Raw genomic sequence first — 27,182 nt, 5'->3', positions numbered from 1 at the left:
TAAACTTGGGGTATCCTGCTTCAAGCATATTTTTCCAAATAATTTTCACCCCAGGTGACTTCCTTTCCCACAGGTGCCACTTATGACTGTGTGGACATTCCCTTTGAATGTGATCGCTAACTTTGGGCCAAAGCTGTCGTCTCAAAGGTTTAGCATGAGCTGCGCCCCAGACAAATGTGCAGCAACATGCGTCAGAAGTTAACAGACTGTGTGGCCCCACAGCCACCTCCGTATCTCCCCAAACATCACCTCCTTCTCTTCTTCCTGCAGTGGTTGAGAGCCTTATTTATGGTATACACCCAGGAGATCCCATACAGTGGTCAAAGCCAATCCACCCAGCTTCGGGGAAAGTGGGCAGGTACCAGACCCTTTACAACACTGTCATCAAATGCAGTTATCCCCCCAGAATAGCAAATTATTGCTCTTTGTTATATTTCTTACCCACCTTTCACCTGGGGTCAGTTACAACAATGTAAAAATACAGTATTAAAGGCAGCTGAAACGCTAGGCATTCACTTATACGAAAGTAAACAAGGCTCCACTTTGGGGTTTTGTCTTAATGTCGATTCTTGGTCTTGCTAGAGTAGGACAGAGTATCAGGCAACAGCACAGGCTGAAAGTTGCTGTGGCCGAAAATGTGTTGGTTAGATAGCCTGACAAAAATGCTCAGCCTGCAGCAGCTTTTCACATACAGAACTAGAAAACTCTCTGGCTTATGTTGTTTGTACCAGCAGGACACTTAATCCCTTCTGCTGCTAACAACTGGGTTTTGCCAGTCTTGAAGGGCAGAAGTATGTGTTCAGCACTAAAAACAAGTATCAGCTCAGCATAGTTCGGCCCAGGAGTGCGCATTGGGGTGATGGTAGTGTTGCACCCCCTTATCTTTGCTTTGACCCTTGCATGACATAAATGCTGGCAGACAGGTTCCATGTTATAAATCTTTATTTATAGATGTACAATTGTATAATTCTAAATTAACAAACAAAGCCTTTGCAAGTATCTCTCAGGATCTATGCTTCTTTATTGCACATCGTTCATAACATCCATGGCTAGCTATCTACTTAAGAAATCAAAAGGTTTGTGGACAGGTAGGCACCGGGACTGCCAATGCTGTTTTCCAAGATGTCGGCAATTTCATGCTGAATGGGGTGACCCTCCAAACACAGTTGGAGCTCAAGGGATCACTGCAGGTTAGTTAACAGGACTGAGGTTTTAGACAACGATGTGGCCCAGGTCTTCCATCACAAAACAACATAGGGCAGGGCGGCCTTCTTGTGGCTTTAAGTACACACTGAGCAAATCCGTCCTTCAGTGTGGGCAAACGTATGGCAGGTATCAAGACTGATTAAAAGGCAAACTCAGTGGCTTATCTTAAATGAATATCCAGTTTGTCGGCTCCAAAAGAACAGGATGAGTTAAAAGGATATTTTACCAGTTACACCTAACCTATCATTTGGTACCTGTATTCTATTTTGAACAAGGAATTCTGAATGCTCTGTATAGAAAATGCCTCTGGATAAAAGGAAGAGCAAAACAGAGAGGAATCCAGCTGGTGTGGTCAGTGGTAACTCAGCGTAACCAAGTCTTCTCTTAACAGGACACATTTCCCTTGGTCAAGAGCACCTATTTAGTTCCACGCAAGAGGAATGAATGCAGGATAACCTTCCCTAGATGACAATGGAGGATCCAGCACAGAGACAGGAGGAGCACACAACTAGATTCGTCAGAACTGTGAGCATTAACCTTTACTCAGCTGCATGTAGTAATGTTAAAAGCACAGTATCTGCTTCTAAAAACACAAAACAAAAAACAGGATGGGCATCACTAAGGGAAATGGGTTACTATTTTTTAAAAATCCAATGGAAAATAGACTATACTGTCCAGTCAAGTAAAAGGAATAGTACCAGTCCCTTCTTTTAACTTGCTCAAGCAAACAGAGACTGTAGCAAAACCTCTTCTGACAAAAAGATCCTGTTCTCGTACAGAAACCGATAAAGGGCAAAAGCCAGCAAACAAGGCTGCTATGCCTTGGACTTCCCTTCCTTGGGCTACCAAAGCCCCACCAGTATGAATGGAGGATATGTATCGGGGGCGACCCACTTTGCTGACGGACGCTAGGTTCCTGGAATGAAATCAGCAGTAGCTGTTTGCCAAGAAAAGGAGGCAGCTTTGCTTCCAACTTTATAGCACTGCAAGATGGAAATCAGCGTGTTGGGGTGGGGAGAATGGCCAGGAGGAGGTTTCCATGAAGAACGTCCATGTACCAGAATGAACACTGATTAAAAGGCAGAGAACACAGGGACTGCAAAACATAAAAATAAGAAGTTCCACGCGAAAAGCACAAGCAGCCTCAACGAAGTAAAGGGACGAATCTCTCTCCTCGCTCTATGAGCATCAAGCCCTCTGTTGAAAGGTCATGGATTTAGACCACAAATCCAAAACTGGGCCAAAAATTGTATGTAGAAAAAACTTCCCTAGCAATTTTAGTGATTCTCTTATACAAAAAAGGGGGGAACTATTTCTCCAGTAAAACCAAGCTATTAAAAAATACAAAACTTGTGTGATATCAGACAAGGTTGCTTTATGTAGGAAAGTTTTCACGGGGTCAAACAGAGAGAGAGGGAGAGAGGGGAAAAAGGCTAAAATTCACACATCTTGGGTTATGAAGTTCGGCAAAATAATGAAATAATTTAATTCTATCCCTGCATAGTTTAGAAGTACAATATATTTACAGCTATAAGTTAATTCTAAATAATTTATCTTGCTTTTTAAAATTGATTTTTCTTTTCTTTTTTACTCCTACAGATCTTCCAATTTCTCCCACTCTCTTTGAAGTGACCAGTGCAATTTCAAAAGCTCTCTGATTTTCTCCAGGCTTTAAAAGAAAAACAACTCAACGCTTGCTCTCAGAGACATATGACAGTTGATAGTGAAGGAAGGAGAAAAAAGACATGGTCTCTCTCCCCCCCCCCCTTCTAAGAGATGTCCGAGTCTTAATGCTGGACAGAGACACAGAGACAGAGAGAGAGAGAGGAGAGGGCAGTTGTGCGTTGCTAATTCTCCAATTCCATTTTAATTTAAGGTCTGATTCTTTAAATAGAAAGTCTCCTTGGCTCAGTGCACTTCCCCCAAAGTCTTCAGGCATCTGAAGAGTCTGAGAATAAAAGCAGTAACAGTATTAGAAGGATAATGACAACCCCAGAGAGCATGTTCCACAGTTTCTCCCACCCCCATAAACTGGACTAACTGGAAATGCTAATCTGCACATTTAAATATATATAATCTTGCCATTTGACAACTTGGTACATGGGGAAATTCCCATAACAGTAAACAGCGAGGCCTGGCCACTTTCTAGGTAGAGAAGATATCAAAAGAAAGAAAAACCAAAACATGTCCATAGCCTCCTAAACCAGAGGTGTAGCGATGCAGTCCAAGGCTTCCTTCAAATTTGTCTGCATGCATGCCTCAAAACACAGAAGAGGGTTTGGTGGGGGCGGACAGGTTTGAGAAAAGCGATTGTGCATTTTAATTACCCCAGGAAAACCAGTGTGCCTTCACTATGTTCTGTTAAACAAGAGTTGTCTCACTTCCGAAACCCTGACCAAAACAGGTAATTCATTTGTGGCTGGGCTGAACTACTTCAGACTAGAGTTGTAATCTAGCTAGTTTTCTACATAGAGGGATTTGCTTTCTGTATGGAGATGCATTCAGTTGTGAGAACCCCCATCTGCATTCTGAAGTGCCCAGGAACAGGTTTACCACCCAGCGGGGTCAAATTACAGTGTCCTCCTGACCTCCTTGCCACTGCTTCAATTTAAATGCAGCTGCAGGGCATCTGAATTGGATTGGGTGTTGTGCTGTCTGAGGAGGGGGCGGGGTGTTAACCCTTTCCCAGGTCAAACCTAACCCCCCCCCCCAAAAAAAACCACAACAAAAAAAGCTACTATTAGCTTGGCTGGAGAAAAATGGCAGGTCTTCTAATTGGCCTAATAGCAGATTCCAGGGCTGAGCAATTTTGATCGGACAAACGGCCTGGGGAGAAAAGGTTCGCACAGCACCATAGCCCTGATCCACTCGGTCCCCCTACTGGCACAGCTGCTTTTAAATTTGGCAAGGTTTTTGAAACTGGAAATTTCAATCAAAGGGCTTCTGAATATTAGGGTCAAACTACATAAGCACTAGGTCTTAATGGGGAAGGAGAAGATACACTCCTCACTGGCATCTTTTTATACAGATCTTTTTTGAACTTTGCACTGGTTTTGTATTGTTTTAATTTCCTCCACGTCTCTCAATTCCATTATTTACAGAGAAATCTCACCACAAAGCAATAAAATCCTTGCAGTTTTCTCTGCAACCTCATTTGCACACATTGTATGCCACATTTGTACACCAAGCAGCTTCGAATGTTGGAGAAGCACCTTCAACGGAATGAGAAGTTACTAAACTGCTCATTTCACTTACGGTGCCTCTATGGTAGTAGCTGGAACCACTTTCTTTTCAGATAAGTTCTGAAATTCTCAGCTAGATGAGAAAGTAGAAGGATGCTCTCAAATAACAGGCCAATCAACTGTGAGGTCATTTTGTTTTGATCCCAAATGCTATGTAGGAGAAGATGAAAGGACCACAAAAGGCCAAAATACAAACCAAGCCTAATGTCCTGGCATTATGTGTGACTTCTTGATTAAGGGATGTCTGTGCATGGAAAAGGAGACCTACGTCTATAAGTTAGACTAAGCCAGCAAATAAGGACTATGGTGCTGTGCTTGAGAATCATTTGTGGGGGGTGGGGGTGGGGGTGGGGAGGCATTAATCACAAGTTCTTACTTAGCTCTCTATGGACTGTTTCCGCAATAGTTATCCATGCATAGATGCCTGAACTTCAGACAGCCTGCTGCAGCTTGGCGTGCCCATCTTCTGTGCTCTCTGATACAGATCTGAATCTCCAAAGTAACGTGCCCGGTACAGCAAGCCTTCCTCTGCAAAAGAAAGCCATTATCATTGAAGCAATTGTCATGAAGGCTGGCAAGCATAATTATTCCCTTGGGCTTGTATAATACTTGTTCCCAGATACTCCACATGCAGTTCACTGGAGAGATGGTTTGCTTCCTAGTTGCTTCTGGAAAGAGGACATTTCCCATCACCTATCCCATTTTGTCATGAGTCCCTTTGAGCAGGGAGCTGTAAGGGAGTCAACAAAAAGATTTATCTACTTCTATGCACCTGCCTCAGGCATTGCAATTACAGATTATTTTAGGGACGATTTCTAAAGTAGGGTTGGAACAGGGCAGACAGCTTGGTCGCTACTGAAAGCACATCAGAACATGTCTCTACCTTTTGGAGGATTATACCAGAGGTGATGATGGTCAGCTTTGTCTAAACCAGGGGTCCCCAGACTACGGCCTGGGAGCCACATACCTCCCCCGAGGCTCTTTTATGCGGCCCCCGGGGACCCCCGCCGCCCGCTCTTACCGGCGCGGTGCGACTGCCGACCCGGAAAAGCGCCGGAAATAGCTCGTGTGCACACGCAAGCGTCATTTCCTGTGTACTTCCGGGTTGGAGGAGGCTTCTGCACATGCACACAAGCTATTTCAGGCGCTTTCCAGGTCAGGAGTGTGCCAGAAATAGCGTTTGTGCATGTGCATGGGTGCGCACAGCCGCGTGCTCCCGCACCCCCACCCTCTGGCCCACCACGCAATCGGCGCGGCGGGCATCCGGCCCAAAGCCAGTTAAGTTTGGGGACCCCTGGTCTAAAACAAGATTTAGCTGTAGCATCTGAATACACTGGACCAAGGTCCTTCCGTGAACCAGACTTGTAAATACCGGTATGTCAGGGTTGTCTTTTCTTTAGATCAGAACCTTCCAACACCTTTGTCAAGCTCTAGGGATGGAAAAGTCAACTTGGAGAGACAGCTTTCTCTAAGGGATGGCCCAATAGCCAGCCTGAAAACCAGATCTAGCTCCACAAAGGTTGGGACACTCACTCTGTTGTTTTTCCTTCCAACAGTTATTTCGGAGATTTGCAATATAGTCGTCTTCCACGCTCCTCTCCACATTTTTCAGATTTGTCCCAGTGTATTCTTCTGCAAAGTTGTCAGCTACATAGTAAGATACTTTCAAGTGCTCGGTCGTTCTCTTATATATATGGCCGACCGACCTGGGAAAGGGGAAAGAAAAAAAAAGATCTAAACCAATAACACAAATTAGTTTGAATAAGCCATAGAGCAGTCTTGCTAAAACGTGAGGCCCGCTCAAACCAAATGCAGGTCCCTCGGCCATGTATGGTGGCCTATAAGGCGGAAAAAACAACCACTTCTGTTCCCCCCGATCTAGCAAAACCAAAGTGGTTGTGAAGTACCTTGCAGGCCACAGTACCTTGCTCAATGGGACACAAATTGCACTGGCCCATTGTAGCTTATATGAAACTGAAAGGGTAAGTGTTTGCTAGACACCTTCAGGTAAGGTGAGATTTCACAAGGGCAAAATGGACCAGGGACAGGGGGAGGCATTCCAAACAGGATAATACTAAATCTATTAAGCAACTACAATGTCACTTACTGCACTGAAGTACTTTGAAGAGTGAATAATAGTATATGTGTTTTGAAACAGAGAAAGTGTCACTGACTTCAACAGTCTCTCCTCAGACCCAGCATAACGCTCTCGGCACCTTCTTCTGCCATTTCCTCCCCACACATTTATCATCCTATGCCCAAAAGATGTCCGGCAGCATTTATCAGCTTGGGACCTCTGGGCTGCCAACTGAGGCAGACAAGCCATCTTCAAGAAAAGCTCTTCGCTCTGCAAGCGAACTCCAATATAGGTTCCAAGCAGAAGAGGCGTGTGCCCATTAGCTCACATTCACTTAATATGGTTGATGGCAAGAGGAACATTTTTTTGGGGGGGGGAGTTCACCCTTCCTGATGGCAACCAACCCTAAAAACACCCGCTTGTGCTAACAAGAAATGACTTTCAAGTCCCATTATTCATCTGGAACGAGAAAGGATCTGCTCTTCCCCTAAAGCAACAGGAGGCCAGACTAAAACAGGCTGCTGGCAAGATGGATATGCTTGCCTGAAAATATTCCCTAACATTGTCTCTAATAAGTTTTGGGCATTTTTCTTCTTCTAGGGAACTGAGTATAATTTCACAGTCTTTTAAACAAAATCAAAATACATTAGATTTTCTTTCTTTTTTTAAAATGCTGCCTTTTATCTCTAATGCAAGAGATCTGCCCACGGCAAAATTTACAGGAGTTTGTACTCCTGGAAGAGGAATTTTGAGTGATCATCTGTGGAGTGACTATCTCTCCAACTGACCCCCAACACACACATACTAGGATGAAGAGCATGAGGTCACGTGGCCTTGCATCAAAGTCCAGCAACAGGCCAAGAGAAATGCAAAAAGCAAGACTACCTGTACCCAAATATTAAGGGGTGACTTAAAAAAAACACACATGCTAGAGGTTCTTCTCAAGGGTTTATTTACACAGGTGACAATTTACAAAGAGAATTAAACTGACCACTTGGAAGCATTTAGATGGCTTCTGAACTTTTCAGCAGCAATGCACTTCCTTTTACTAGCCAAGGCAGATGGTGAGCTCAGCTTACCAGATTTCCCCAACAGCAGCAGGGTCTAGTGCAAAGCAGTAGCTGGCGAGTCAGCATCGCCCCCTGCTGGCTGACACTGCACATTTGTCAGTCATAATTGCTGCGGCTGCAATGACGGAACGCTAGCAGAATGCGTTTATATTATATTCAGTTGCTCAGACAGGGGATTGGATCGCTGCCAAGATGTTTGCCACTTGGATGGGGCAGCTAATTTGCTTGTGATGAGCCAACAGTGGAATTGATGCATTTGGCTTTCCATTCAAATCTCTATGGGGGAAGGATACGCAGTTTGATAAAAGGAGTCTGAGAAAGGAGGCAGCTCAAGGGCCCTAAACACAAAGGGGAAATCAAAGACTTGAGAGTTCAGACCCTTTTCCCGGCCTTTTCCAGACTACAAAATCTACAAAGGGTCCCGGATCAAAGTATCAAACCTTAGCAACAAAGCTAATGTAAGGACCACCAAAATGAATTAATCCAATCCTTACCATTGGTGGAGTGGAAGCAGTTGCGCGACATCACCCAAAAAGCCTTTATTTAATAAAGGTACACAAGGAAAAGCCTGTGTTACAAGCTAGTTTCCTCCTGTTTGATGCCACTTTGGTAACAGCTTTCGATATGATGCTGCAGCAAATAGTGCAGATGTGGATTTTCATTCAAAATCTACCCCTGCCCAATGGCTAATATCAAGCAGAAGCCATGCACTCAGTACTGTGGGCCCAATTCTGTAGAGGTCTCTCCACAGATCAGACCAATTCCCTCCCTGTTGAACTTCTGACTCAAGGTGAAGACATATTTTCTTTTTTTAAACAAACAAACAAACCAGCATGTATTTTAAGTAAATCCCCCCTGATTTTATAGCTGACTTCAACTGTATGAATCCATTATGTCTATTGTATCTCTTTTGCAACCTTATTATGCACTGCTCAAAAATTAGTGTGTTACATCCATGTTGCGGTTTGTAAAATGGGGTGGTAATTTTTTAAATCTAATCCTCCCTGTGTTAGATATTTGGGCTCCTGTACATATTCCAAATCATTCAGATGGCTCCCTTCTGTCAGGGGATTATCTTCCAAGAAATAACAGCACATCCCTGGGGTTTTCCAAACTACTTAATAAGGGTGGAGGCAGATTTCACTTGGGCCTACTCAGCCTAAGCCTCAAACATCCCATCTCACAGATAAGCGCCACAGCTTCCTATCACGGGCACAACATTCCCAATGAGCCACTCCAAGTGGAGTTTAGGCCTGAAACGCGCATTGCAAAGGACAAGCCCAAACGGAGCACTCTTCTCCGTCCCTGGCATCTCGTTCTCCTTGCCATCCCTCTCTTCCTTCCTGGAAGGCAGAATGGAAGGGAAAGACCAAAACAGATCAGCAAAGGAGGACACCACCTCTTTCTCATGGGCTCAGGGGTCCAGATGCTCTTTCCCTTCTAGAAGTGGAAGTAGCAGATAAGAGAGGAGACACATTCATCACAGGGTCAGATCCAGCCTGTGGCTTGCACAGAATATACTGTGTTCTTGCAGTATATCTAGTTCTTTCCCAGATAGCACCATTGTCAACCTTAATCGGCTGGTCCACACGGCAGAGAAGATGCCAATTATTACAGAGGATACAGGTTTTGTCTCTCTCCCCGCCCCTCAGATTTGATCAGTAGCTTGCAGGAATCAAGAACTTCAATGTGACACCACAGGGGAAAGTCTGGAAATCCCCCCCCCCCGTAATAGTTTTTTCTTAACCCCTGCATAACTTGGAATGCCACTTTACACTGACCTATGCAAACCATGTTGGATCCTAGAAGCTCGTGCCAATGTCACTTGGAAAATTTATAAAATGAATGAATGAAAAATTCCCAACCGAAGATCTGCCGATATGGAAAGCAACACGAGGGATTTGTTAAGTAACACATTCATTTGGGCAATGACCACAAAATGTTTCTTTGTGAAACAGCAACCGTCTTCATGATAACAGACAATAGTCAGGTTTCTATAGAAGACATGTACAGATGGATTTGGTCTAGGGGAGGTTTCACACAAGTGAGTCCTGAAATGCCAACCCACTCCACCCCAATGCATCCTGAAGTCCTGTGCAGAGTATTCTGACCACATGAAGATCTAAAGGGTTTAATCAGTGTGAGAGAAAAGAGACGGAAAGGAAAAGAAGAAACACAGGGGAAAGAACGCATAGAACAAAAACAGCAATTGGCAAAAGACTTCTTTGTTCTTAACCCCCCTTCCATACACTCAACTGCCCAAGCTAACTGCGTAGAAGAGTAAAGGGAACTAACGGTCTGTGGCTCAAACTGTAAGGTGGACTGGAGACCATCATCTGGCTGAGAGCGGAAACGATGATGAGGATGAGAATAGGCATCAGCTGGACAAACAGCCCAAGGCCACCCTAGGGAGGAAGAAGGGAATGTCGTCAGTGCATTCGCATTCACAGAAGGACCTCACCATTCTTGCTCAGACCAAGCCTCGGGTCCAGGGAGGAAAGGAGGGAGTTGATGTTGAAAGACCAGCCATTGCAATGGTATTAACACTGAGCACTTTCACAGCACACTAAGAGTACTCAACAGTTATTTTGAAGGCATTATCTCAGCAATAATTGTAACGGAGATGTGGCCCTCCAGATGTTGTTGGAGCTACAATCATAAGGACACAAGGAAAGTCCTGATGGGTTAAACCGAGGAATTCTCCAGTCCAGCATTTTGTTTCCACAGTGGACAACCATATTCCCATGGCAAACCCACAAGCAACATGTTAGTGCCGTCACACTTTCCCACTTGTGCTCCCCAGCTACTGCTATTCTGGAGCACGCTGCTTCCAATACTACAGGAAACATACAGCCATCATAACTAGTAGCCATTGATAAGTCTCACTGGACAGCCATCCACAATGGTTGGACATGCTGGCTAGGGCTGGCGGGCGTTCCGAGCCCAACATCATTCGGTGGCCCCCAGGGCCCCCAAACCTGCCTTTTAACATGGCTGTAAGGTAGGCCAGTATCACCATTATACCTGTACCACAGATGGGGGCAGGGACTGAGAGAACAGTCTCTCTTGCCTAATGCCCCAAGCAAGTTCAGAGGCAAACAGTGGGCATCCTTGTTCACAGCCTGGCACTTGGCTTTTCAGTGCATTGGAGGATGCAATTGTACTGGTAAAGGTAAAGGTACCCCTGACCGTTAAGTCCAGTCGCGGATTCTGGGGTTGCGGCACTCATCTCGCTCTATAGGCCGAGGGAGCTGGTGTTTGTCCGCAGACAACTTCCGGGTCATGTGGCCAGCATGACTAAGCTGCTTCTGGCGAACCAGAGCAGCGCACGGAAACGCTGTTTACCTTCCCGCTGTAGCGGTACCTATTTATCTACTTGCACTTTGACGTGCTTTTGAACTGCTAGGTTGGCAGGAGAATTGTACTGGTAGTTAATGCAATTGGGGACAAGTAGTCACTCGTCCTCTATTTGGCAACTCAGTCCTAAGGGCGAAAGCTGCATCCTGGGGGGGGGGGAATCTCAATCAAATATAAAAGCAAAAACCCAATGGGTTTGCTTTAGCTTTTGGCTAATAAACAGTTAACAAACCAGCTGGGACAGAGGAGTACAGAGGAGCAGCTTTTTACTGGAATGGGTCAGCATGTTTTGAAGCATTTTTACTTTTTCTTCCTTCTTGCCGCAACTTACATCGCCTTGATGCTCCCGCCTGTCTTGCCTCTGGTGGTAGGTATATCGCATTCTGCCGTTGCTGTATACGTGAACGTTACCTGTGGGTGAAAAGTGGGAGTTGTTAAGAGCGGCTGATAATACGGCGTCAGCAAACTGAGGCAGCGTATGGCCGAGGTCACAGCAAAATTTGGAGTATTTCACTGCTGGAGTGGAATTTAACCAGGCCCTAACAAGTGCAGCGAGAGGTTAGAAGGTAAGAGCCCCCTTCATGACAGGACAAACTCCATAATGGGAGAGATGACAGGCTGGGTTGTTCCAAAGGCTGCAACAGAGAAACCAGCTTAACCAAGACTTTACACTGAGCTACACTCATGTGTGGAAGATGCGTTCCACTGCACTAATAGGTAGGTTGTATTTACGATCAGGGTTCTAATCCTTTAACAACTAACCCCTTGGTGCGTCAAAGGAAATATGCATGGAAGAACAATGCAACTTTAAAGGCTTTCTCAAAAAGTAAGCGGCAAAACTGCTCAAGCCACAACTGCAAAAGTAGCCTAGGCTATTGACATGGGTGCACTTGGGCTCGAGAGAAGAATGGCAAAACCGTGCGTTATTTGCAACTCTACTTTTATTGCAGGGCATATGCCACCTGGCAGTTGTGAGTCTCTCGCTCAGGAAAGATGGGCAGTGGTCCTAGAAATCGGCCTTCACAGTCCCCTGGCATTCCTTTTACAGGCCTGTTCCCCTCATTCCTGCATGTCCCACTTTGTGACTCTTAAGACCAAGGATCCCCAGGCGGTTGCTATTCAGCCACCCCACTCCCTGAGCCGGGGGGGGGGGCCTCTGGTTCCCAGGAGGTTCATCATCTCACGTGGCTCTCCCCGACGTTCCCTCCAGGTAGATTCCACCACTCTCGGAGGCTTCCTGCTGCAGGCAGAGACGGTGCACTCCCTGTGTCGTCTTCCTTTGGGCTCTCTATTAAGGGTGGGGCCTGCCAGGGAGACTCAGATAAGTACAACCCCCCTCCTCTCCTCAAAAGCCCTTCCTCAGTTCTTGAGAGCCCTACAGGTCCCTCGGCCTCCGTCTCATCTATTCCCTCTTGTTTCTCCCCCCCCCGCCCTTTTCCTGCTCTGGCTACCTGTTCACCATATTGTCTCCTAGACGTGGTCAGGAGCTGGCACCAAATTGACACCGACACGCTGGTCGGAAATTGCTCCTTAGAAAGAGGAGGGAGAGGACAGGGGGTTTCTTAAGATTGGTGCAGGCAATGACACCTTTGTTCCTGGAAATCTGCCTCCTGATTTCTTGGCTAGGCTTCCTTGCATCTGCCACACATCTGCCACTACGGAGCTTTCCGATCTTTAAGGGACATTTAGTGATTTCAATAGCCAGGCACTAAGGCATGCTAAAAATCTCTCCAAAAGCTTATGACAGAGAACAGCAACCTGCTGGGGATCACAATTGGAAGCCCACAAAACAGTCATCAATAGGTTAGAGAGCCAAAAGCCTTGGGAGAGTGGAGGACAAGGAGTACATGCATCAGTCTGGTCCCTAATTTTTGTTTCTTAGGTGCCTTTAAAGCTCAGAATTCCAACATGCATATCAGGCGTAAGACACACTGGAGAGATTGAGAGTAAACAGTGCATGTTCACGGATGTTTTGGAAACTGAACCCCCTTTGGATCTGACATTACTGCTCAAGGAGTACTTTTTGGTGAGGATCTGTGCTGTGCTGTTGAAAACAAATGCAATTTGGCCAATGTGTGTTTTTCTTTGAAAAGCACCCTAATATTGCACCTGTACACCATCTAGGAGTCTTTATTAACACATAAATGCGCATATTTAACACACTGGCTTTTATGCTATATAAATATTCTAAAGATTATTTTAAAGCTGTAATTTTCCATTTGCTTTTTCCATTTGTTATTTCCATTCAGCTGCAAGCTGTAATATTAGCAACACGCTTATTGTTTTTATGCCCTGAAGATTTGCGAATTCCTACAATGGGCATCTCATCAATGGGCCGCTATCAATTACTCTTATCTACCTGAAGGGGTTTTTCCATTGAAACATGCACTTCTTTCATAACACACAGCTACAGAACTAATAAAAGCTTTTTGCAAAGGTCTGGCATTTTCTACCTTTAGGATACAGTACAGCAGACTTATATTTCACACAAGTAAAGATAGGAGCAGAGATATGTTAACAGTGACTATTGTCCAGGCAGCACAAAAACATCAGCAACTTGCATTTTTAAACTAGAGCAAGATATAGTGGTTTAATCCAATCCCTGGACCGCAAAGCCTTTCTTTGTGGCATGCAAAACATTTAGAAAGCCACAGAGTATTGTTTCAGTGCCAAGCTTCGTTGATCACAAACACCAGCGAAGTGACTAGGGGGGAAAATCATAAAACCACCATGACCAGGGACCATAGAGAAAAAATGGGGTGCTCTTTCCCCATGCGTAATCACACCATAGTGCATGTTTTAGGAGAGTCAGCTGTCAAATGGGAGCTGAGTAAATATTGTTTCATGGCATCAGTTTGGATCCACATGCTAGACAGAACTGAAGGTAGCAGGTCATAGGAAGCGCATATATATACAGGGTGAGTCGTTTAAAAGAGGTGCCGTGGAACATGTGTACTCTTTTAAAGGACTCACCCTCGTGTGTGTGTGTGTGTGTGTGTGTGTGTGTGTGTGTGTGTGTGTGTAATGTATATGTATACAGTGGTACTTCGGGTTACAAACGCTTTGGGTTACAAACACTTCAGGTTACAAACTCCGCTAAACTGGAAGTAGTACCTCAGGTTAAGAACTTTACTTCAGGATGAGAACAGAAATTGTGCGGGGGTAGCAGCGGGAGGCCCCAATAGCTAAAGTGGTACCTCAGGTTAAGAACAGTTTCAGGTTAAGAACGGACCTCCAGAATGAATTAAAGTCTTAACCCGAGGTACCACTAGAATTCAAGGCTTGAACTCCTCTCTCTGATATTTTCGCTTTCTATGTGCCGAGATCTTTTTTTATTCAAGGATCATTCAATCACACAACCCCCCCATCTGTACTTTGAAGTGGTACAGTTCAGGAACAGTTTTGCCACCTCATCTGCTGTTTGTGTGAACCCAAGAGTGACTTTAGAGCTGGTTAATGTGTTGCGAGGCCTACGGCACCATTTCCCATATAACCTGCTATCCTTGCAAGGTTGAAATTTAGCTAGAAGATGCAGATCAGATCAATTCCTGCTGGCAGATGACAAAGCCGCCGAATTATCTAGTGCGGAACGAAGAACGGGAAGGCGCTCTTACGAGTGCAAATGGCCGCGGACTAAGCAATCTGTCACCAGCAGCTCTACCTATTATTGAAACCACAAACAGTATACGCTGCAGAAAAGGACAGCAACTAATTCCAAAGGATTCAAGCAAGGGAGCCAAGGCACATGCTGCAGGGAATGCAACCTCTCCCAAACACTCCATCCTTCACCTCTCTAGTCAATTTTGACCCCATGGAAAAGGCCTCCCTAGTCCCAAGTATGGCGGTCAAATTGGGCCTCGGACACAGCACCTCTCTATGTTGTGAGTTCTGCAGGACAAGAGGGGGAGGCCCGCAGCACCTCCACTCAGCTGGCCGAATGATCTGTCCAGTAGGCAGCAAGGATTTTCCTTTCCTTACCCCAGGGATGGGGAAGCTGTTGCCCCCCTGATGTTGGTGGACCTCAACTCCCTTCATCCCTGAGCCCTGGCCATGCTGAGCAGGGGTGATGGAAGTCCAACCACACCTGGAGGGCGACAGGTCCTGTCTTCTACCTACAGGGAGGGAAAGCGTACTTCAGGCACAACACAGCCCCTGGGGGAATCTTCCTCGCTCAAGAGCTCCATTTTCGGTTGCGCAGCCCAAACAGGCAACTGCACCGGTGCTGGGCTGGAGTTGTGCAGCGCTCAGGAATTTGGGTGCCTCCGGCAAAGGACAAGATGGTGCCACCTCTTCATTTCATGTGCAGAAGCCAACTGGGCCGGCAGGCGACTCTTGCGCCAATGCCAGTGACAGGATTGTGTCCTCCACCACACCTAAGGCAGCAGGTCAGATCAGGCCTTGTAACAACAGAGAGGAATGGCTGAGGAGGAACCGCCAGGGAATGCTGCTGCCCACCAATGTCCTCTACCTGAGGCAGTTGCCTAACAGTAGGGCCGGTCCTGGTTGCACCAATAAGGAAACCTAGGAGGGTGTATTGGGTCAGAATGGTTTTCATTTTCATGCAAGGTTAGACAGGAGAGAAAGGAAGCTTCCTTAAAACAGTAGTCTCTTTCCAACTCAACTTTAAAGGGAACTGCCACCAAATACCTTGCGGAAGGGTCTTTCACACTGCTTGCTAGAAAGTCGAGTTGTTGCTCTAACATCTGGATTCTATTAGCACATCCAACAAGCTTTGTTTCAATCAGCCCTGGTCAACTGGGACCGGGGGGGGGGGTATCTTGCCTTATCTAGGGCCTGCTTCGGTTCTGGTAAGTGACTGTGGAGCGAAGCCAGCTGAGTGGGTGACTCCTCATTTCTCCAACCTTCTCCCCCCCCCCAAAAAAAACCAGATTTAAAACAAAAGGCTTACTAGAAGGAAAACCACCACCAAAGAACATATTGAAGAGGTCTTCAGGAGAGATGTCGGCCTCAAACCCTCGGTTGAAGTCCGTAGGGCTATGCCCGTGCCGTGTGGGACTGACTTTTGCATCTCCAAACTGGTCATACTGCTTCCTCTTCTCTGGGTTACTCAATACTGCGTATGCATTACCAATAGCTGAAATGTAAGAAAGAAGAAAGGATTCGTATTTTTGCCTCCAGCAATAGCAAATGTCAGCCAGTGGTCTAAAGCCAGCAAATTGGGAAAGTCCCCAGTTTGTATCTCACATCAGGCAGGAAGTGGGTGGTCTCGTTCAGCCCACCTGTAGAATGGGGATAGTGAATGCAAATATACTCTACATATTCATTATGAAGTGCCTCAAGCATTTAAAAGAATGTGTTTTCGATACTCGTAATAACAGCAGCCTCTCTTCTGACTGCTTTCCATCCTTCTCTAGTTGATTTTAAAGCCCTTACTAAATCTCCATTTTTAAAAGGCATCTAAAGGATAAATGTGCATGAAAGAAAAACCTGGCCTACTGATGCAATGGGTGCAATCGGTTTGCTAAGTTCATCGAATCACAGAATTGTAGACTTGGAAGGGACCCCAAGAGTCAACTAGTCCAATTGAGTAACTATAATAAGTTTTTTGTGTTAATGGTCTGCCTTTTCATAATGGTTCTGCTTTTATTGGAAAGAGAGTTCATAAATGATGAACGAAGCCCAAGCGTTCCAAACAGGGTATTCCAAGAATTTTATAAGCTATTAGGCCCCATCCTGATCACCTTTATGACGTGACATATTCTTATGTCCTGGTTCAATTTTATTGAGGATATATCTGTCAGTGGCTCTACATTCTGATGCAGCAAAGCAGTCATTTTGTTCTTGCAAGCACACTCCCAAGAAAGTAGAGGACCATAAACAAGGTCCGAAGGCAAAAAATGTCACACTTATCAGAGATCACTGGGGAAAAGGAACACTAAAGCACCAGCTAACATCTGAAAAAATATTAACTAAGAGATTTCCAGAAAGGAGTGCATGCCTCTTTCCATTCCCCAAAGGTAAAGAGGTGAACTTTAGTGGGCACGTGGGTGCTAACACAGAGAGGGTAAAGGAGCAATGAAATGGGCTTTGGTAAAGATAACCTCCTGGAAAATAGCCCTGTTAGGGAGGATAAAGCATTATCTTGCTTCATGCCCGGGTTGTGACATGCAACTCTTAGTAAAGCCTACGGTAAACATAAAGTCTACAGGTGAAGAAACCTGTCTTTCGCCACCCTGAAGAACACACTATTGAAGAGCTTTTTTGTGCCAGATGCTTGACAGATGTCTAGACAAGTGCAGTTTTAATATAACCTGAGCACACAAAGGGTCATTAGACCCTTTCCCTGTCAAATGAAACAGGCCTAGATTTAGGATCCCAAAAGGGACCGAATAGACTTGCTTTCTGTTTTCTAATAACATATGGGTACACATTCTGTATAATTACTCCTCCAGTATTTTACTCAAATGAGAGCTCTGATCCAGTTCCAATTCTGAAAATCAGGAGGGGACCCCCCCCCAACCAGGACCTCTGGATTTTAAAGCTGTGGTTGAACTCAGCCACCATGATGATTTCCAATTACAATTAGTAGTAGTAAAGAAGCTATTAAGAACCTAGAAAGGTAGTTTAACCCCCCTTAGTGCAAGGGTAACTTTCTCCCACTGAAATCAAGGGGACTTGCAGGATAATCTTATTGCAGGGCCCACTGTGCTCAGTTGGCATTACATCCTACTAAGTGTGCCTAGGACTATGAAGTGCCAACTGTAAGCTGAAATCACCCCCTATTTTATATACGTATGAGCATGTGGCATCTCTTCTAGTGCCTTCACTAAGACAAATGTTTTATTAGATTCAAATTACTGTGCATTGCAAAAACCACATCTTATTAATTTAATGAGAGAACTGGCTGATTATTTACCTTGGGAGCAAACCCCACTAAACTGAATGGGACTTACTTCTAAAATGCACTGCCAAGTTTGCATAAAGATAGGATTTGATGTGCAAAGCCTAAATGAGCAGCTTAATTTTCATTTGTGGTCCACAAGCAAAAATCAGTGTTCATTCAATAAACCCATGTTCCTCAAATGGTTGTTTGAATTGGCATTCCCCTGTGCTGGATAACTTTTTGTTTGCAGAAGTAATGGATCTAAACTTATTATGTGCAATGCAGCTTAGATGCTGCAATTTTAAGACGTGGTAGAAAAGTCTCAGCGTCAGATCCATGAATGGGACAAATAAGCTGGCCTCTCCTCTTCCACCCACCCACACTCTTTACTGGATTTGTCAAGGTGTTTACAGTGGCAAAAAACAATACACTAAACCCCCCACCTCCAAGACTTAAATGCAAAGACAACAACAAACCCACTAATTCTAACCAAGAAAAAGCTACTAACCCTCATCTCTTGACCTCTGCCACCCCAAGGTACTAACTTTCATGGTCCTGAGAGACGGCTCACAAAAAAGAGACTACATTTTACCTTTAAAGGCCTCCGTTGCACCAGGTGCATGATTCTTATCGGGGTGAAATTTCAGTGCTAATTTCCGGTATGCCTTTTTCAGATCCTCGTCAGAGGAGTCTCTGCTCACACCCAGAATTTCATAATAGTCTTTACAATGTTTTACCCTAAAAAGTAAAGAGAAGAGCACATAGCAGCTGTTAATAAAGAGACAGAAAATCTACTTTTAAAAAATAGTTTTAACTTTCCATTTTCCCCAAATTACAATTCAGACTAATACTGCCCTCTAGTTTTATTTCCTCAACTGGTTCAAAAGCATTCATTGATGCTACACCATTAACCGGGACATCCATTCACCCTTTCCCCATCAGAGGTTCAGCTACCCAGCTTAACCATTTGCTACTCACCTGCAGCAAGCAACACCTGACCCCTTGCAAATCCTAAGTTGCCAGCTGCACCTGCCTTACACTCAAGGATTTCTCTTTTCTACCCTTCAAGCTCTACTGTCCCTTTAAGGCCAGAAGAGAGAGAAACAGAGCTGTGTGTGCAAGCCAGCTCGGCACTGAGCTGATGCAAGCAGCGTTTCTCAAACATTTCTGAATTTGAACCTTTTAAACTCTTCCATCTCAGCTCACTGACGACTACTTTTTTAGCAGGAAGGGGCACAGATTCCTCACACCGAGCTGCATGTATGCAGTCTGCTGCTATGCATGTAAAAAGATCTGTGGGCTTGGACACTAATCCAACGCCAGCTTTCAAAGAGGAGCAGGGCATCCCTGACTCTCTCCCCAAACCAGCCAACCAGGGAAGAAGTTCTGCCGCCACCCAGAACGGCCATATGTTCCCTGTCCCTTTGCGAGGGGTCTGGAGGCTGCAAAGCTCAATGTCTGTTGTCAGGAGGAATGTCTCCTTTTCTCTCCAAGATGCAGGATAGTCAGGCATCATGACATGGAAATCACTCTAGGGAAGAGCAGCCTTTGCAACAGCAATTTCACTCTCCAGACTCTGCACTGCTTCCAGTCATCTGGTGCTGCCACCGTGACATAGCATAGCAGCTCCACTTCTGTCTTTTCTAGATTTAAAGTAGCAGCTCTCAGGTGGCAAGACAAATTCTCCCTCTAAGAAGCAGCAGTAATGCAGGCAGAAGTTGCCTACATTACGTCCACAGCAGATACATCTAAAGTCTACATTAAAATAGATTTCTATGGTCACAAAAGCTTTGGAGATGCCGCTACCCTCAATGGCTTCCCTATTCATCCCCAAGGAAAAAGCAGGTCTACATGCACATTAATTGGTGCAGGAAGAAGTCTGCTCCCTATACTGAAAGGAATGAGGAAGTCTGTACACACAGGAACACTATGTGGAGCTTGGGGTCCAAGTAAGCACATTAAACACATGATGAACTGGTTTCCTACAATGCAGGTGATAATCCAAAGCTTGGCTACAGAAAAAAATCAAATATACAAAGTACAAGAAAGCAACTTATGTATGAGCATTTGTATGTAACTTGTGGGTTCAGTTCTAGAGAACTGGCCCTCAAAGATCAGACGCAACACAGTGAAAATGCTGCCCCCAAGTGACGCAACCTTGCATTGCACTAAAGAAAATAATTTCGGAAACCACTTGCCTTTATCCTGACCCAAACTTTAGGCATGTTTGGTTAGCTTTGAAATCCGGGGCTTTAAGACGAACTTCCTTCATTTTAGGCAAAAAGCACAAAAGACTAAATGGCCTTGTATAAAGAAATACCCTTCCTCGCTGAAGGTCAATGACCAAACAGACAACTGGTTTCATATAGAAGAAACCAAAAGTTAACCGAGACTAACAGTGCAATCCTATACATGTCTACTCAGAAGTAAGCCCTACTGATTTCAATTGGACTTACTCTCAGGTAAATATGTAAAGGATTACCTCCCAAGTCTGAAGCCACATGATGCAGTTCTATTCCTGAAGCTAAAGGGATCTGTCTCTAATGGGAGATCCTCTAGGAATCACATGTAAGCCACTGCGAGTTCTCTGGCGGAAGAGTGGATTGCAAGTGTCATTTAGAAACCATGCATAATGCCCAGCAAGTAATTAACCCCCATAATAAAAGACAAAATAACCAGAGGGCTCTAGCCCTTAGATCACAGCTTGCTTAAATTCTAGTTGTAAGGCTAATGAGTGTGCAATCTCTGATGCTGAAAGGTGTGCCTGGACTCCTCCCAAGGATAAGGGTTCTCCATTGGGAATGGTCCTGCCACCTGCTGTGGCTCACCTCTTCCCGTTTCAGCCTCCCTAGGTGCTAAGGTCATCAAATGAGGGCCTAGTCCACCTGCTAATAGTAGGTTCCCAAATAGTAATATATAGGTCTCAGCTTATCTGGCTCAAGAGGTGGCACTTTTCCAGTGTTAATATACTTGCTACACAACTCCTCCAGAGAAGCTTGGCGGGTTTACTTGAATTGATTCTTCGAAGCCAGCAAAGACTGTTCTGCTTTGGAAAACTTTGAGAGAAATTACCCGTTGCCCACCCCGCCCAGGCTGCCTTAGAAGACTTTAATGGGAATATTAAGTTGTTTTGATGGACTTTGACTGCGTTTTTATGGCTTTGTGGTGTTGTTCTACTTCATTCAGCTTTTACAGCTGGGTGTTGTTGTTTTTAGCTCTCTGCCTAGGATTGTGGGTTTTAAAACAATACGTTTTCCGCATGCTTTTAAAACACATTTTTAGTTGTTTTTCTTGTAAATCACATTAAGACTTATGAGAGAAGCAACAAATATAAGAATAATAATGCTTTTAATGTACTGTATTTTAGTACATGTTTTATTCACTGATGCATCTATTGTACGCAGCCCTGGGAGCTCATCTGAGCTATTTGGAAGGGTATGAAGTTCAAAAGTAACACAGGAGCAAAAGGAAGCTGCCTTAATCAAACCACTGGCTCATTTAGCTCTGTATTGTCTACCCCAGCGGTTCCCAAACTGTGATCCATGAGCTTCATTCAGATAGCCTGCAGTCTGCCTGTGGATTTGCAGTTGAAGGTGGGAGACACAGCCATCACGCTAAATAATCATGTTTCTTTTTATCTGCCTTTTTATTGTGTCTTCTATTTCTTCTGTTGTAATTTACTCCATCACAATCATAACCAATAGGTTATCCCACAAGACCCCTCCCCAAAGCAATTTTCAAGTGGTCTGTGAGGGTGGACGTTTGGGAACCAAATAAAATACTAAGTCCTTATTGTGGAATAGTAGTCCTTATAGCATCTTCAGCAAAAGCAGCCCAGCTCCTCTTAATTCTCATGATGGTGAATGCAAAGAAGCAATTTCTAAAGTAAACAGACCTGTCTTACCGTGGATGCTGCTCTCCATGACTAAAGTCAGCACCTGCACCCTGAACTTACCTCCCAAATGTGACTGGAAAATGACTCTGCAATACCAAGCCAGGGCCCTCCAATACACAAACAAAATCTGATGTGTACACTTACCTCTTAACTGCATCTACCTGATCTTGAGTGTAACCTTTACTGATATCCCCACCTGCCTCTCCATTGGCTGCAGGGATGTCCCCACTCATTTTTCTAAGGTGGGGGTTTGTGGATTCCTTGGTTTGCGAATGGCCATTTGATGATTTTTCACTCCTGATGAGAGAATCGAGCAGCACTACAAGGAAGAAAACACAGCAACGGGTCAAATTTGTTCCGCTCTTTCAATATTTTCATTTTTTTTCATAGTTACTACCAAATGTTCCCATATTCTTCCCCTCCTTTGCTGGTCCTCTTCCAAAAAGCTTCAGTACTTTCATCCAATATTTTTTTTTAAATAAATCTAGCCGGCGAAATGTTCACTCTTTTACATCCTGACAGAAAGAACACCATTTGATGTAAATCATTTGTTGTCTAATCTACTCATGCCAACAAATCAATAACCCCTTAAGCTTTGAATGTATCTATGGGTTCATGTTCAATCAGAGGGCACAAGACAAGAGGAAAATTAGAAAAAAAACAACCTGATGATTAAAATGAAATATATAAAGCGATTATAATATTTAAAAGAAAGCATCAAACTAGACAATGGTCAATAATAACCAGAACAACCACCCTGAATTGATACTGTTAACAAGATCCACATGTCAACAAGATCCTTCTGCATACAGTGGAACCTCGGGTTGCGAGCGTGATCCGTGCGGGAGGCACATTTGCAACCCGCAGCGTTCGAAACCCGCAGTCCCTTCAGATTAGTACTGCTGTATGCTTTACCCTTGGGCAGGGAAAAATCATCTCTCTATATCATAGTGGTTGGAATGTTGGACTAGGACCTGGGAGACCAAGGTTCGAATCCCCACTTGGGGTCATGAAGCTCACTGGGTGCCCTTGAGCCAGTCACAGCCTCTCAGCCTAACCTACCCCACAGTGTGTATCTGAAGAAGTGTGCATGCACATGAAAGCTCATACCAATGACAAACTTAGTTGGTCTCTAAGGTGCTATTTTGTTTCTACCCCACAAAGTTGTTGTGGGGACAAACTGAGGAGGGGGAGAGTCATGCATGCACCATGAGCTCCTTGGAAGAAAAGGTGGGTTATAAATGCCATAAATAAAGGAAGTATTTATAGATAAGTGCAAATAAGTTTTGTATTGAATCTAATGTAAGCTTCTGTATCTTGCAAAACAAAACAACAAAACAAAACAAAATTTGGAGAGTGGATACAATAATTTGTTTGGTCAACATTTATAGGCGAGCCAAAGGAGTCACTGGCACTCTGGACAGCCCCTTCTCCCCAGTTTAAACACCAGATGACCTAATGGCTGTAGGGAAGCCCCTGCCTCCTTCCTTGAGTTCCCTATCAGCAAATGGGATTTTAAAAAGACCCATTTCACAGGGTAGCTCTGAGGATGAATAATACATTGTAAAGGATTATGAACCTAAAGAGGTGATTCACAATTGGGCGGCGGCGGCAGTGGGGAAATGAGCACTTATTGCAGCAAGCCTACGTTATTGCAAGCAATTGCGCAGATTGATCTACAGTGCCCATAGGCACTGGTTGGCCACTGTGAGAAGAGGATACTGGACTAGATGGGCCACTGAAGTGATCTAGTAAGTTCTTCTTAATTATACATTTAAACTACAGAAGACATAAGTGACACCTTATCAAAAACCCTTCCTTTTGTTTGGTTCTCGTCCAGCCCTAACGAGCCATTTTTAATTAAGGAAAAATAGGTTAAAAATAAACTTTTAAAACAGGCACCCCCAAACTGCGGCCCTCCAGATGTTTTGGCCTACAACTCCCATGATCCCTAGCTAACAGGACCAGTGATTGGGGAAGATGGGAATTGTAGTCCAAAACATCTGGAGGGCCGAAGTTTGGGGATACCTGCTTTTAAAATGTTCCAACCCAGGGAACTACGACAGAAACAAAACAGGAAGGGGACAGGGTCACAAGCAGAACTATGGGATTCAACTGCTTATGACTTTGAAGAAAGTTCAGGTAAAAATGAAGTCATTTCAGTAGGATATTGCCGTTTGTTATATTTTCCCTGAATCCCACAAAATTCTTACAAAGAAAGCACTTCTTCATAGGAATAAGCATTGCATCTGCATGTGGATTACCACATCAATCCTAAATTTGTACACACCGAAAACTGAAGCTGAGCAGTTCTTCCCAATCACACACACCAAATTCTGTGAACACTATCACCACCCAGGAACTCTTTTATAAAGTTAAGCTGAAATACAGAAAGGGCCATCTGCAAAAACAAACCTCCTCTTTTGCTTATTATTTGAGGGGAGCTGCTTGCAACACAGGATAAAGCATTTCCTCATTCAAAGTGAAAACAGGAAGAACACCATGACATCACTGTATAACCAAATCTGATTGGCTATGAGATAGGCTGACTATCTGATTCCTAATTGGCTGGGATCACTTTCCATGAATCGGCTACTCTAGTTTTCTTAAAGCAAGATTGAGGGCCAACCCCCACAACACTATTTTAAGGCCAAAATATATATATAATAATTTCACATATGAATACATTATTCAATACATCCTTATTCTGTAACTATTTTATTTCCGTCTTTCTTGGTAAGGCTTTTAAAAAATGGCTTTCCTGTCTCTCAAAGTTGTAAATTATTCCTGTTCCACGTCTGAGGGCTAAGGTGAAATAACTAGATGTTAGAAAACACTATGTGAAATTTTATCTGCCCCACATCACAAAATTGACAGCAACAGAGCATGCTTAAGAACACACATGCAACACTTCTTGAGTTTGTACCATTTCGCAGCAAGCATCTATATCAGGCATCCCCAAACTTCGGCCCTCCAGATGTTTTGGACTACAATTCCCATCATCCCTGACCACTGGTCCTGTTAGCTAAGGATCATGGGAGTTGTAGGCCAAAACATCTGGAGGGCCACAGTTTGGGGATGCCTGATCTATATCATGAGTTCTTGTAGGGTTGCAACATTTTCTTTTTAACAGTTGTACTGTATGACAAACAGAAATTCAATGCGTGTATCTTTCCCTAGAGATGAAGCAACTAGAAAGTGCACTTGTTTACTCAACTTTCAAAGACAGAAAAGGCAGCAACTCTAATTCCATATTACTAGACTGCATCTGTTTGCTCCCCACAAAAACGTGTATTGTAGGAATGGGAAATTAGACAGTGGGAAGGGGGGCGGAAAGCTGAGTGAAAGATAGAGGAACTCCATATTTCTGGAAAGTGTAGAGGGGCTTCTGTGCTGTAACTATGGTAAGAATATAGAGCAATGCTGTAAGTTAAAAGTTAAGGGGCTGAAAATTTGTAATGCTCCGAGAGATGGGTGCAAAGTGCAAAGCAAGCACAGATGAAATGACCACTCCAACCGGGGGGGGGGAGGAAGCTGAGAAAAAAGAACCACAAAAAGCAAAGATTCTGGGCTGCCATCTTAGCTTAAAGCTGGACAAGTTGCTTAAAGGCTTAAGGGTCAACTGGAGACCAGGAGATTGGGGCAAGCAGTGGGCGAGGATGTGTGTAACCATTTCAGAGAGGATAAAGAACCTCTCTTTCAGGATCAGCCCAAGGAATCCGTACAGCAGTAGCCCAACGTCCTGTTTCCACCCCAGTGACCAGCAAAACGACTCTCGCGGAAGCCCACGATCAGGGCATGAAGGCAGCCGCCACCAATAACACCCTAGTATACTTGAGACACACGCGATCTCCAGCGATCTGCTGGGGGCCAACGGCGGCAGATTTATGCTTACCGTATGGATTTGGCGTCGTTTATAAAAAGGAAGTGGCGGGGGAAGATGCTAAATTGTGGGGCTGAAGGAAATCAGCTGTTACGGATACAAGAGCGAACGAGGGGCTTCGGGGAAGTGCTGGGGGACCATGATGAAGGGGTTTGGGGTGGAAACCCCAAACTAAGGCCTAGAGGAAAGATATAGAGAGCCACTGATTTGGGTGCGGGGGGAGCCTAAGCGTATCAGATCTAACACGAGGAAGCAGTAGAGAAAGGGGGCGCAGGGGGGAATACAAGGGGGCTATTCCGCTCCCTCTATAGATGTGGTGTTGCCCCCCCCCTCCACACACGGCGCGGTGGCTTCTGGGAATTGTAGTCTCCCCAGCCCTGCTTCGCAAGGACCAGCGGCTGACTCCTCCTGCTCAAGACTCACAGGCGACTCTCCCAGCCAGGTCCCCCCTTACCCCCCGCGCCCGCCGGAAAGTTTCCCTCGAAGACTCGCTTCGCGGCCCGTATCCCGCTCGCGGAACAGAACCGCCAGGGACTCCAACTCCCACGGTGCCCCGCGGCGTCGCAGCTCACTGCGCACGCGCAATACGGGTGAGAGGTCATTCCCCAGCCTCCACAGGCCCCGCTGGCCTTCCCAGCCCTTTCCGCCCCCCTCCGTCCCCGCTCACCGCGGACCCGCTGAGACGGGTAGAGGCGCTGCGCCTTCTCCAAGAAGCGACGCGCCTTCTCGACCTGGCCGGCCTTGATGGCGCCCACCGCGATAGCGATACAACGCTCCGCCTCGTCCCTGTTGGATTCCATGGTGGCGGCGGCAGCGGCGGAGGAAAGCGCCGGCGCGCGGTGATGTCGTCACGCAGCGATTGCGTAGCGTCCCCTGCTGGAATCTCCCTAATTGCGCCCGAACTCTTTGGGGTAGCCGCGGTATTTGGTGCCGTATTGACCAGAATAGCCAGGCAATCAGCGAATAGGAAACCTGTGGCGGTTGCGCAGAAAACCAGCCAGAGTATCTGGCAATCTGCTCTTGATAAGTCCGATGGTTCGTGCCGGGGCGGAGAAAAAGGATCCCGCTGAGAAATGCTTTGTGAGCATTGAGGTCGCGATTCTATGGCCAATACAAGGGGACTTCTAAGGAAACACGCTTAAGATTGTGCTGCAAACTGCGTAATACAGTACACTCTTTGTGTGTGGTGTGCATTGCTCAGTTATCCCTGCATTGCGGATGCTATAGTGTCAGATTTGATGGCAACAACGAAGAGATACTTTCATGCTGGATGTTTCATTTTGTCAAAATTCCAGCTTCCATGATCCTTTTAAACAGCAAACAACCAGAGTTGCACAATTTCAGTGTTTACCATTGTTATCAAATACCATTCAGCTTCCTGGGACGCTTCTCTACTCCATTGGGAAGGGGTTACAGAAGAGAGACCTCAGAGCTGTCATTTTTTAAAAAGCTGGCCTTTCACTTTGTATAATGAAGTCTGCAAAAAAAATATTAAGTGTTTCTAGCACTGTTACCGTATATGCGGCTGTATGAGAAAAAGTGCTTGCAAGCTTCTACCCAAACATATCTCACCATCTAGTGCTCTCACCAATGAGTGCAAAGTCACTG

The 27,182-nt window shown here is 45.1% G+C and overlaps 1 protein-coding gene across 2 annotated transcripts; it reads right to left on the bottom strand.

Annotated features, from left to right (window-relative positions):
- Window positions 1-924: 924 nt before the first annotated feature.
- DNAJB12 (DnaJ heat shock protein family (Hsp40) member B12) lies at window positions 925-26,415 on the bottom strand. 2 transcript variants are annotated; one of them, XM_035137802.2, is made up of 9 exons: window positions 26,242-26,415; window positions 21,836-22,010; window positions 18,389-18,534; window positions 15,862-16,047; window positions 11,284-11,363; window positions 9,891-10,000; window positions 5,982-6,154; window positions 4,825-4,976; window positions 925-3,154 (listed from the first exon to the last, which is right to left on the bottom strand). In XM_035137802.2, the coding sequence occupies exons 1-8, from the start codon at window positions 26,372-26,374 to the stop codon at window positions 4,855-4,857; spliced, it is 1,125 nt and encodes a 374-aa protein (XP_034993693.1). In that variant the 5' UTR covers window positions 26,375-26,415; the 3' UTR covers window positions 925-3,154; window positions 4,825-4,854. The 2 variants fall into 2 exon arrangements, with proteins under 2 accessions (XP_034993693.1, XP_034993692.1); XM_035137801.2 differs by lacking the exon at window positions 26,242-26,415 and adding an exon at window positions 26,029-26,198.
- Between the last annotated feature and the right edge of the window lie 767 nt (window positions 26,416-27,182).

Source organism: Zootoca vivipara, chromosome 5, assembly GCF_963506605.1.
Source record: "Zootoca vivipara chromosome 5, rZooViv1.1, whole genome shotgun sequence".
NCBI classification, from domain to species: Eukaryota; Metazoa; Chordata; class Lepidosauria; order Squamata; family Lacertidae; genus Zootoca; species Zootoca vivipara.
Note: the sequence above shows the minus strand (reverse complement) of the source record. Positions and strands in the feature narration are given on the sequence as shown.

What these genes read in the sequence shown, in the direction of transcription:
- DNAJB12 (XM_035137801.2), bottom strand. Translation starts at nt 26,176, where the DNA reads ATGACCTCTCACCCGTATTGCGCGTGCGCAGTGAGCTGCGACGCCGCG. An exon ending in GGCGGGAGCATCAAGGCGAT is followed by an intron (nt 10,001 to 11,283) that starts GTAAGTTGCGGC and finishes CTTCCTCCCTAG; the next exon opens with GGTGGCCTTGGGCTGTTTGT. An exon ending in TACAGTTTGAGCCACAGACC is followed by an intron (nt 6,155 to 9,890) that starts GTTAGTTCCCTT and finishes CCCCTTTCCCAG; the next exon opens with GTCGGTCGGCCATATATATA.